This window comes from Asparagus officinalis, chromosome 4, assembly GCF_001876935.1.
Source record: "Asparagus officinalis chromosome 4, Aspof.V1, whole genome shotgun sequence".
Taxonomy (NCBI): domain Eukaryota; kingdom Viridiplantae; phylum Streptophyta; class Magnoliopsida; order Asparagales; family Asparagaceae; genus Asparagus; species Asparagus officinalis.
The window spans coordinates 33,783,831-33,796,736 of record NC_033797.1 but is presented as its reverse complement, the minus strand read 5'-3'; the positions used below and the strand labels follow the sequence as shown (position 1 = coordinate 33,796,736).

Here is a 12,906-nt window from a genome sequence, read left to right as displayed (position 1 = left end):
GCACGCTTTCAAGACGAGGAATAGCACTTGCTTCAAGCATCCCTTGAAAGACAAGCAGCTTCCGCTAAGGGGTTGTTTGGTTGTTGTTGGTAAAGTTATGTATTTATGACACAACTTGGAAAGTTGTTTGTTTTTTATTCCATTGGAATCATAAATTGCTTGTTTGGTTTGTAAATGTAACTTTAATTGTTTGTTTAGAAAGTGTAAAAAGTGGTCCCTATTCAAATGATCATATTGGTTGGAATTATTTTTTATTATTTTTTCCTGACTTCAATGTCAGCTTTCTCCTAAAATCATGTATTTTTTTTTATGAAATCACTTTACAAGCCACATCAGCATATGAAATCACTTTACACTATTTTCACAACTACAAACAAACAATTGAAAGTGATGAAAGCTGACATTGGGACCTATTTTTTTACACTTTCCATCCTTTTACATGGTAAAAACATACAGCCAAACAGCCCCTAACGCTCAATCTGCTACTGTCTTACGCTAGCTACTAGGGGAAAGCCATAGGATTGAAAGCCGACTGGACAAGTTCCAAGGCTGGAATAGATGTTCACAAATAGTAAAACTATTGTTTGGAAATAACATATTCTCTATTTATAGTGTAGATCACCTCACTCCTATAAAGATGGTTCTGATAAAATTCCTATTGTGTTTTCAACGAAACTAATTAAAAATGGCACTTAAATACCATAAAATTTCCTCAATGAGGCACATAAATACCACAAGTTGTAAAAGGCAGCACAAAACTACCATAAATTGTCCACAGTTAAAAAATAGTTCACATAGTTAATTTTTGGGCGATGTGGTGAAAATGCCCCTCATCTTACTTTATTACCCTCGACGGTTAAAGATGATGAAAAAAAATCCCAAACCTCTCTCATTTTTACGTAACTTGATAAAATTACCATGCCCTAGATTTGGATCTTGGATCTCGACCAAGGATCAAGAAGAAATCTCACTCTGGGATCTTAAACAAGGTGGTTCGCGACTAAGATTGGAGATTCATAGTAGATTTTATATTGGATCGAGGTACTTTAAGGTAATGTTACTTATAAATTTGATCACTAGTTAGTTCTCTTTTTTTTTTTTTGCAAATTTAGGTTGTGCTTTGGGATTGTGGTACAAAGATGGTATGTTTTGGTCAATGGGAGTTTGATTTGTTTTTTATATGTTGCTTTACAGTTTGAATTTTGAAACTATTCAATTTTTAAAGTTTTTGAAAGATGAATTCGTCACTATTTTGGGGTAGTGATGCGTGATTCTTATGACTTTGAGGACTAAAGTTGTGATACGTTATAGGAGTAGGAGAGTTTAATATGTTTCCCTAGGTTAAAGTAGTGTTGTGTGTGTGGTGGTGGGGGGGGGGGGGGGGTTCAAAAATTATATAATCTTGATAAAAGAGAATTGTCTAGACCGCTTGGAGAGGGTTATTAGAGATTTGGGGTACACTACAGAGTTGATGATATTTGTCAAAGATCCCCATAGTACTCTTGATAGAGGGCTTAGACTTGTATATGATGAAATAACCCCACCCCTGCTGATTTATTGACCGGTTCAAATTACATGGAATTGTATGTTGAACATAGGAAGGAGAGGCTGGATAGCCTTGACCTTGATTCTGAGGATGGTAAGATTCAAAATGCAACCCAAGAGAATGCATGTGTTACCCTAAGCTCCTATACAAGACACTCAAGGTGACTTACCACATGCGAAAGAGAAAAGAAAAGAAAAGTTGAATGAGAGTGGTAAAGACAATGCATCTACTGAGGAGACTACCATGATAGTGACTATGTGTCCTTTGGGGACTCAGAAGACAATGATGATGATGATGATGAGGACTAGGAAGGATTAGTCTGTGAATATTATGAGGATGAAGAAAATGAGGGAGATAATATAGTAGTGAATCATGACGTTAACACCATTAGTGGGAAAGATGCAAGTCCCTATAATGGAAAGTTGGAAACAAAATTCAGATTTAGAGTGTCGTGATGAGTTGAGAAGCTTTCCGTCTGATAATGATGATGAAAATACCAATAAAATCAAGTGATCTCAGTTTAGTGCAGAGAAAGATTTGATTAATCCTAAGTTTGTGAATGAGATGGAATTTGCTAACCCTAATGAGTTCAGAAACCTTCTTAGATAGCAACTGTGATAAAGGGTTTTGATGTGTGTTGTAAGAAGAATGAGGGTGGTAGAATTATAGTGGCATGCAAAGATGAAACATGTCTATGGAGGGGCTACGGAGCATGGAATTAAACTGGCACAAAATGACAGATTAAATCCCTACATGATGCTGATTGTTTAAGAGTTCTTCAAAATTCTCAAGCCACTTCTACTTGGCTTGCAAATGTGTATGTGATGCTGATTAGTGACAATCCTAATTGGAAACTTGATTCACTAAAGAAAACTATTAAAAGATAGTTTGATTTGGAATTAAATGATTATAAAGTTTATAGAACAATAAAAAAACACGAGAAATTATAGAGGGAAGCTATAAATTACAGTACAATCTTTTTTGGGATTATGCCAACATGCCATCAAAAAAGAATCTTAACAATGTAGTGAGGGTGAAGACCACAAGGAGGCAACTTAGTGATCCTAACAGATTCTTTGGCTTCTTTGTTGCTTATAAGGCATGCATCGACGGTTTCAGATTTGGTTGTAGGCCAGTCATTGGGTTGGATGGTTGCCTCTTAAAGGGGCCTTTTGGTGGTGTACTTTTGTCAGCTGTTAGCAGGGATGGTAACAACCAGATGTTCCCTCTAGCAATGGTTGTGGTTCAAAATGAATGTGATGACACATGGACATAGTTTGTGGAGACTCTATTTGAGGCTATTGGTGATCAAAATCAAAATGGATGTATTTATGTCAGTGATAGGCAAAAGGTGAGTATGCATGTTAATTTATTTGTTATTTCGGCTTATGCAAATTTTCTTTTATGCACTAGTAACAATTATTTTGTACTAATATTATGATTTATTTTATTAATGTATGCAGGGGTTATTGGAGACATTTAAAAATTTGGTTCCTCAAGCTAGACACAAATTTTGTGTTAGGCATTTAAATGCGAATTTCAGAGAAAATTCAAAGGGCAAGAGTTAAGGAATCTACTTTGGAATGCTGCAAGAGAATATACAGTGCGTGAACATGAGACTGCCATGGAGAGTATGATTAAATTGAATAAGGAGGCATATGAATACTTGAACAAGCTTGACAAAGAAACTTGGACAATATCACATGTCCTAATAGATGTAAAGTGTGATTTAATATGCAACAGTATTTGTGAAGCCTTCAATAAATTCATATTGGAGGCAATGGATAAACCAATAATCACCATGTTTGAAAGGATTAGAAGCTTGACTCAATCTAGGTTTCTAAAGAAGAAGGCAATGACATCAAATTGGTCAGAAAGGTGTTTGGCAAATAGACTTGAATTAGGTGATAGATTATCAAGGGAGAATAATTCTGCACAGTAGATGGGGGAAGTGAATATGAAGTGGGGAATGGTTTGGGTTATATAACTGTGAATCTAGAGAAGAAATTATGTGATTGTAGAAAGCGGGATTTATGTGGGCTGCCTTGTATTATTTATGCATACCAATGCTTGAAGCATGTGAGAATCAAAACCTATGATATAGTAGATGATTATCTATATGGCTACTTACGTAGAAAATATATCTCTACTTTCTGATTCAAGATTCTGGGAGAAGACTGGACCTAGTTATACACCCTGAATTAAGGAAAAGGCTGGTAGACCAAAAAAGAATAGAAGAAAAGCTACACCTGAGCTTAAAAATCAAGATCAAGTTAGGTGTTTTGGTCAAGTCAACACATGTTCAAAGTGTAAGAAAACTGGACATAATGTAAAGTGTTGTACTAATGAGAGAGTAGAGATAACAAGACCAAAAAAAGAAGAGGGGAAGACCATCAAAAAAAGCTAATACCCTAAGTTCAACTACTCAAGAAACAACTCAAACACAAGGATTTGGAGTTGAAAGTGGTCAGATGCATGATGATACAACAAGAAGTGCACAAGAAACTAGGCAAAAGTGTGGAAACATAAGACCAATGCAAACAAGAAGAGCTTCGGGTAGAAACACTTAAACTTGATTTCTTGTTAAACCTATAATTATTATGGTTGAGTTTAATGAAATATTGCTTTTAGTTGAGGATAATGTACCTAGTCCTCCTCCACAACCTTCAGTGCCACAACCACATGATCCTCCTAGTCAATCTTCAGTGTCACAATCACATGCATTAGGTATGTATTTTTGGCAATACGTAGAAGCACATGTGCCTGAATATATCCATAAATTGTTATGATCTTTATTGCCTTAGTTTACATAGGTGATACACATGCACAAGTAGGTTATGGAGGTGAAAATAGAATAGCTACACATGCACATGTATCAATATCAGGTATGTACACGAATAAGAGCTTTATACTAAGTGTTATATAAATGTATAAGGATTTTATGTGCATTTTTATACAGGACAAGTAATAAAATCTAAGAAAGAAAATGACAATAAGAAAAAAGAAGCTAAAAGTTGTACCTTCAAGGTATATGGGAATATCCAACTAACAGGTTAGTTCTTTACTAAATACGCTTTTCTCCTAGTTTGTTGCTTTACTTAATTTTGATCAAAATTTATTATATGCACTAACAAGCTACTAGTACTCCAACAGCTGCCCAACAACAATCTGGAAGCTTTATCATGGGGCCAAGTGTAATTGCACGAGGATGGTTTAGCGGTAGGGGATTTTTGGGCAAAGAGACAATGTATATGTCAGGTAATAGGTGAATTCCAAGGTACTCATCACGACAAGCTCCACCCACAAAAGTTGCTCAAACTTTTCAAGTAGTTCAAGTTCTAGTGCCACAAGCTGCTCCATTTCCTCTATCACAAGTTGTTCAAGTTTCCTCACTACAAGCTACTCCATTTCCTCCATCACAAGCTGTTTAAATTCTATTACCACAAGCTGCACCAACTCCTCTGCTTGTTCTTGTTAAACTAGAGCACTGGAAGAAATGTCCAATCAGAAAGCAACCAATTTCAAGACCTTGCTTGTAGCAAGAAACTCACAGCTCAACTGAAACAACTCATAGATTTGAGGCACTAACTGGAAAAAAAACACTTCAACCCAAAAGATGAGCAACTAGCTACTGTTGACATGGCAAGAAAGAGAGATATTGGAGTATTATCTTGTTATTTTGTAACTATTTTTGTAGATGGATGAGTTTTGGTAAATGTTGTATGTAATTTCAGCTTTTTTTTTGTGTGCTCATGGTGGCTCATGGTGTATGATGTATGTAAATGAATGGCATGAGATGTATGATGAACCTAACATTGACATATCTTGGTAAACCGTGCAACATAATTAGCTTATGTTTAATATGTATCTTGGTGTTTAATTATGTATTTTGTTGTTCAGATGATCTACAATAGTTTGTATATACATACTCGTGTGATTTGGTAAACTATGCAATACAATGAATTAAGGAATATGATTATGTGCATATTCATGTGATTTGTTGATACTTACCAATTGTATATATATTAGCATGTTGATACGCACCATGACACTACAATAGTTTGTATATACATACCCAGGACAAGTGATAACATAACAATTAAAACTCATTTTCTTAAGAAATAACTTGCATTAAAACAACAAATATCATACATAATACAACTTCCTTTGTACAAAACACAAGCATAATCTAAAACATAATCTAACTCCATTAAATCTCAAATACACATAATTTCTTTGACATTTGAGTGCAAAAAAATAAAAAAAATTACAACAAATATCATAAACACAAGCTTCTGAATTATGCCGTTGCCAAGTAGTTTTCCCTTAACATCTTCTTCTATCTTTCTCAAATGAGCCTCTAATCTCAAAATTTCTCTTTCTCTATCTCTAATAATGCTTTCATTAGCATCTAATTTCTTCTCTCTCCTTCAAATTCATCTTCTTCTCTCTCAATTTAGATTCCAAAATCCTCAATTTCTCTTGGTCAACATTATCCACCTCTTTCTTTCATAGATCTTTTTTAAATAACATCTTTCTAATCACCATGCATTTGAGCTAGGGGTGGCAAATTATGACCCGACCCATCAACCCGACCCGACCCGACCCGTTTATAATGGGTATGGGTTGAGTTACATGGGTCGGGTCATAAACGGGTCAACCCGATTTTACCCATTTATTAGATGGGTAAAATCGGGTTGAACCGTCTGACCCATATAAGAAAAATCCTGACCCGTTTAACAACCCGATTATCTAAACCCGTCACGAAGAGAAATTGGACCACGCCGTCACAAAAGAGAACCCTAGATCCCATCACGAAGAGAACCCTAGATCCAATCGGCGAGCGGCCCTATATCCCATCACGAAGCTCGAGCGGTGAGCGGCTAACGGCGGGAGGCAAGCGGCGATCGGCGATTTTGAGGTATACTGGATTTTGAGCAAAGTTCCTCCTCCCTCTCTCCGATCGAGCCATAGTTCCTCCTCCCTCTCTCCGATCGAGCAAAGTTCCTCTTGGTCACTGGATTTTGAGGTATACTCTTAGCTAGTGCTTTTTGATCTTGCCTTCTACCAATTTTGGGTTTTTTTTCAACCTGTCTTCTTTCAATTTTGGGAATTTCTTGTCTTCAGTTAAATTGGAATTTTGGCAGATCTTAAATAATCAGAATGCTTAAGTACCATTTACACGACCTTGATTGTTTATATTGGAATGCTTAAGCACCATTTACACGACCTTGATTGTTTATATTGGAATTTTGGCAGATCTTTAATAATCAGATGATGTAGATTGTGTAGTAAAGTTTTAACGTATGCAAACAAGCTTACATTTTGAACCAGACAAGATGATAACATCTAAGCAATCACTTAATATGTGTTATCTGTTAATTCTGTTTAGAATCAGTTAATATGTGTTATCTGTTGAATTTTATTTAATTTTATGAATCTTATGTAGTTCTGTAATTTTCATCACAGTTAATGGAGTCTAATTCTACCCATAATTCTATAGCGGATAATGTAGAAGCGGATTCATCTAATGAAGAATTAGAAGAGATGTCTAGTCCTGTTCAGAAAAAATCCAAAGCGATAATTGTTGGAAGTCGAAAAAGAAAATTAACGTCCAAAGCTTGGAAAATGTTTGACCTTGTTCAAGAGCCAGATGGGAAACAATATTCAATATGTAAGAAGTGTGGAATCAAATATATTGCCGAAGGTAACCATGGGACAAAGAACATGTTAAGACACATGAAAAATTGTAAGAAAGCTACTAGAGAGGATATTGAAGGTCTATCTAACTCAAAAGATTCTATAATGAGTTCCTCGAGATTTAATTTTGACCCGGATAAGTTTAGGGAACTCTTGGTCTCGGCCATCATTATGCACGATTTGCCATTTCAATTTGTTGAGTATGAAGGTATTCGAGCAATATTCTCTTATCTTTGTGAGGATATAAAACACATATCAAGAAATACGGTTAAAGCCGATGTTCTTAAAATCTATGGAAGAGAGAAAAATAGGCTAAAAGAAGCTTTTGAATCGATTCCGGGTAGAATTAACTTGACTTCCGATTTGTGGACATCAATAGCCACCGACGGATATATTTGTCTCACGGCACACTACATTGATCATGAGTGGAAATTACAAAATCGTGTTCTTAACTTTTCCTATATGCCACCTCCTCATTCCGGTGTTGCCATTTGTGAGAAGATCTATAAGTTGTTAGTTGATTGGAAAATTGAAAAGAAGTTGTTTTCTTTCACTCTTGATAATGCCTCCGCAAATGATGTTTTTGTTGATTTATTGAAAAAACAACTTAATTTGAAAGAAGCACTTCTTGGGAAGGGAGAATTTTTTCATATTAGATGTTGTACTCATATCCTCAACTTGATTGTCCAAGATGGTTTAAAAGAAGTCCATGGTTGTATTGATAAAATTCGAGAAAGCGTCAAGTATATAAAAGGCTCTCAAATTAGAAAACAAAAATTTTGGGAATGTGTCTCTCATGAATCTTTGGAAGTGAAGAAGAGTTTAAGGCAAGATGTTCCAACAAGATGGAATGCTACTTTTCTAATGCTTGAGAGTGCTTTATACTATCGTCGTGCATTTATACACATGCAATTGAGTGATTCCAACTACTCAAGACTTTGTCCATCTCAAGAAGAATGGGATAAGGCCGAGAAGGTTAAGAGGTTATTAGCCACTTTCTATAACGTCACTTGTCTTTTCTCCGGTACAAATTATCCAACGGCTAATCTCTACTTTCTTCAAGTATTTGTTGTGCAACGTACTTTAAAGAGTGGGATGAAAGATGATGATGAATATGTTAAGTTAATAGCAACCAAAATGTACAAGAAATTTGAAAAATATTGGAGTGAGTACAATGTTCTACTTGCTATTGCGTGCATCTTGGATCCCCGATACAAAATGCAATTTGTAGAGTTTTGCTATCATGGGCTATATGGACACAATTCTACGGAGCTTAAGAATGTGAAAGACAAGCTTTTCTCTCTCTTTAATGAGTACTCGAGCAATACGGATGGTGATAGAAGAAGGAACTTGGAGAAATCAAGAAAGGAGGGAACTTCTCGTGTGTATGATGACACATGCATTTGATCAAGATTGCATTGATATCTTGAGGGTAATTTCTTTCTCAAGCAATTAGTTTATCTCTTAGTTTTTATTGTTTTTGCATGTATTTATATCTTGTATGTGTATAATTTCTTGCAACTTCCACATTGTAACGTAAATCATGCTCTTTAGATTTGTATTTTGCTTGTCTAAGTGTGCACAAGTTCCCAGACAGATTCTCAAGTAAACGGCTAGAAGCTGGTCGTTTGGTTATGGTAGGATACTACATCTTTTGTAAATTACAACTGGATTTACAAGTGATAAATTTCTGTAAACACAAGAGTTCCTTTTTTTTTTGCCCCTCATTAATTCTAGAAAAGATTAGTTCTTATTTTAATTGGTGGGGAAGAAAAATATTGTTACAAAGGTTCGTGAATAGGATGATATCCTTTGGTAATTGGGTGGGAATTGTGGGTATTATGGTACGTAGCAACAATGATGATGATTGATTAGCTCTTTGGGAATATTCACTCTCTGGAGTCAGTAGGCGAGTATTATCTGTTATGCACGCGCGTGTGATTTCAATACAATCTATAGGCTTTGTAGAAAACTGGAAAATTACAGAAATATTAAATCTTTATTATTTTGGAATATATATAACAGAATGCGATATATTTTGGAATCTTTCTATTTGTGAATGTTATTTTCATTCTCTGTAGAAGTAGATAAACTATATGTTTCATATTTTTTTACTGTTGCAAGTGTGTGACTTCAAATTGTTGGAAATCAATGGAAATGTGTAAACAAGTTGTTCCAAGTCATGGTTCTCTATAGACCAGTGTTTGACTTACAAGTATCTCATACAAATAAGAGGTAACCTTTTTTCTTCCTTGCCTATATTTGACCCAGATGTATTGTTTTACCATGCAGTTAGAAATTCCTTTGTATCCAAATCCTTATGCTACTATATTATTTATGTAGACAGAAAATTCTCTTCTTTAATTGGTGATTGATCTATATATTACAATGACTGTACTGATGTGAAATTGATAGTATAACAGGACAATATATCTTTCTCCTTATGTGATTTTTAATGAACATTGTGTTTTTCAATGATATACTAATGATATTTATTCTCTCATATATTTTTTATATTTAGGAATTCGACTCGTTTGAAAGCCAAGAAATTATTAGTTCTCAAAAAACCCAATTAGAAATTTATTTGGATGAACCAAGACTTGACCTTGGTGCTCCACTCGACATTCTTTCATTTTGGAAGACTAATGAGCATAGATACCCCGAGCTCTCTCTATTGGCAAGGGACATAATGGCGGTTCCTATTTCTACGGTTGCTTCGGAGAGTACTTTCAGTGTAGGTGGGAGAATCCTTAACCAATACCGTAGCACTCTTAAGCCTAACAATGTGGAGGTTTTAGTTTGCACGCGTGATTGGTTATATGGTATCAAAGGTAGACAAATACTAATGTTATATTTTTTACATTTTTTTGAATCAGAATACATGTTATGAATTTGCTTATTGGTTTTTTTTATTTTTTTATTAATGATAGATGACATGCAACCAAAATTAGATGAGCTTTCCGAGGATATCATGCAATTAGATATTGGAGAATGTATGCCAACACAAGTATGAATCTCTCATACTGTGATGCGGTAGCTGAAGGTAAGAACTTGTTTCACTAAATTTAACAGTTTAGTTACCAAATTGATGTCTCATCCAAGAAGTTCACACTTCTCTCATTTTACAATAGACATGCATCTGAGTAGTTAAGAGCCTCAAGTTTTGTTTATATACAGGAGCAAGATAGGATTTACAGAATGGTTAGCGTTTCTTCATTGAACAATTGAAACCTCAGTATCAAAATTTAAATCTGTATAAGCATATGGGGAGGCATCAGAGTTATTTTATCTTTCTGTTGAAAGGCTTTCTGTAGATTGTTGTTGATATGTAAGATTCATTGACTTATGCTCCTCCGTTGCATTACGCATTGTGAGCACACTTCTGATCAAATTAAATAATCGATGCCTTTGTTGCTACTTGAATTCTGGGTATGTTCTAGGTTTTTGCACATCCTTCTGTTTGTTTTCAAGGGTTTCGGTAATTAAATCCTCGCTCGTGCTCTCTGCTTAATTTATAGTGTTTCCCAGATAAAATACGTGAAACTTTTTTTTCTTATCTCGGTACAATGTTTTTCCAAGAAACCTCCTCACCTGAAAAGTTCGGAAAAATCCCTGTTTGTCATAGTAAATAAAACCATGCATGAAGTTAACCTGTTGCTTCTGTTAGTGTTCTTCAGCTACTGAATCAACTGTTAGTGTTCTTCAGCTACTGAATCAACTGCTCATGATGAAAAGATTTCAGTTAACCTGTTGCTTCTGTTAGTGTTCTTCAGCTACTGTTAGTGTTCTTCAGCTACTTAATCAACTGCTTCTGTTAGTGTTCTTCAGCTACTGAATCAACTGCTTCTGTTAGTGTTCTTCAGCTACTGAATCAACTGCTCATGATGAATTTGCAGTAAAAGGTAACCTGTTGCTTCTGTTAGTGTTCTTCAGCTACTGAATCAACTGCTCATGATGAAAAGATTTCTGTTTTGTCCTCCATTGGCTCAAGAGTACAGAGCTTCAATCTGGAAGCGCAGTCGAATGTCGATGGAAGGTCCGAGGATAGGTGTGGCTGCTGCAATAAGAAAGTCGGTTTGGCTAAATTAGGATTCAAGTGTCGCTGTGTGTATACGTACTGCTCGAAGCATTGATACCCAGAGGAGCATGACTGCAACTTTGATTTTAAGGCTGTTGCGAGAGATTTGCTAGTGAAGAAGAACCCTGTTGTTCAGGCTGACAAATTGGAGAGGATATGATTGATTACATCCCCCCTAACACTATAAAAAAAGTTCCTAACTATTTTGTTGTAAACTTGTGTATATTCTCTTTATTTACTTGTGTTAAATTCTTTGTTGCTAGTTCTTAGTTTAGATTATTCTGTGTCTAAAGAGCTGCATTGATGTATTTTGTTTGTCGATATTTGCAATTCGTTGAAGTACATTTAAATACTGAATATGTCTTTGAAATAACTTCATGTTGTATGTAGTGATATGTCTTGTATTTGATAAATGGGTCATTCGGGTTATATGGGTCGGGTCGGGTAACCCACTTAATAATCGGGTCGGGTCACATTGACCAATTTATTAAACGGGTCGGGTTATACTTATATGGGTCGGGTCAAATTTTATATGGGTCGGGTCGGGTCGGGTCGACCCGTTTGCCACCCCTAATTTGAGCCTGGGGAGGGAAGGGCTTGTCTTTCCACTCAAAAATTTACATTTTGATGTCGTACGATACTTAGGATAGCTAAAAAACGTCTCCCATAGTTCTCCACCGTTCATGCCGTCCATAGTTAAAATTGCCTTGCAATAAATAGTAAACCATGATCTCATTCTCTCCATCCAAACTATAGCTTGAAGTAGAACTTAAAACCCTAGAGCACGATTTCATAGTTCCTGCAAAGAGCTCAGAATGAGAAAGTTAATTTGGAAATTAGGGTTAGATTTAATGAGAAAAGTTTATAAAAAGAGGAGGTGTCGGTAGAAATAGTAAATAAGGCAATCAATGAGGTCAACAAATAATTGAGTATATCACGTGAGAGTCACATAGGAATATTCTTTAGAATATTCCACATTTGACTAACGGATGGTAGTAATGTGCCAATATTTTGAAACATATGGTATTTTTGTGCTACCTTTTACAACTTGTGGTACTTAAGTGCCACATTGAGGTAACTGTATGGTATTTTAAGTGCCATTTAGCCTATGAATTATAGTATTTTAGATTTTTAAAAATTCAAAACTATTGTTTGAAAACTACAACTCCTATATTTGTAGTGTAGTTAGATCACCTCATTCGTATAAGGACGGTTCTGATAAGATTCCTAATGTGTTTTTAACGAAACTAATTAATATGAATCGTAGTATTTTAGATAAATAAAAAAGTAACTTCAAATAAAATTTCAAGCTAGCTTCTTAAAAGTTAGTCTTATCTTAAGATAGCAAATAATAACTACCTCACCTTTGTGAGTTAACAATGGTGTTCAACTAATTCTTCTAACCAACACGAAAATGAAAGGTATCGGAATTTTTGGATGCATTATTTTTGGGACAGAGATCCTATCCCATTTCATTTTGTGGGCCATGCCATACCAAATTATAACATTCGGGCCCTACAAAATTATAAAGGAAATAATTTTGCAAATTGCTTGTAACCAAACATACTACTTTTAGGGCGCA

General features: G+C 35.3%; 1 protein-coding gene across 2 annotated transcripts; it reads left to right on the top strand.

The window, feature by feature from the left end:
• On the top strand, positions 810 to 5,409 carry LOC109837150. 2 transcript variants are annotated; one of them, XM_020405264.1, is made up of 5 exons: positions 1,408 to 2,897; positions 3,010 to 4,102; positions 4,178 to 4,273; positions 4,506 to 4,598; positions 4,700 to 5,409. In XM_020405264.1, the coding sequence occupies exons 2-5, from the start codon at positions 4,018 to 4,020 to the stop codon at positions 4,813 to 4,815; spliced, it is 390 nt and encodes a 129-aa protein (XP_020260853.1). In that variant the 5' UTR covers positions 1,408 to 2,897; positions 3,010 to 4,017; the 3' UTR covers positions 4,816 to 5,409. The 2 variants fall into 2 exon arrangements, 1 of the variants encoding a protein (XP_020260853.1); XR_002246195.1 differs by lacking the exons at positions 1,408 to 2,897; positions 3,010 to 4,102; positions 4,178 to 4,273; positions 4,506 to 4,598 and adding an exon at positions 810 to 1,051.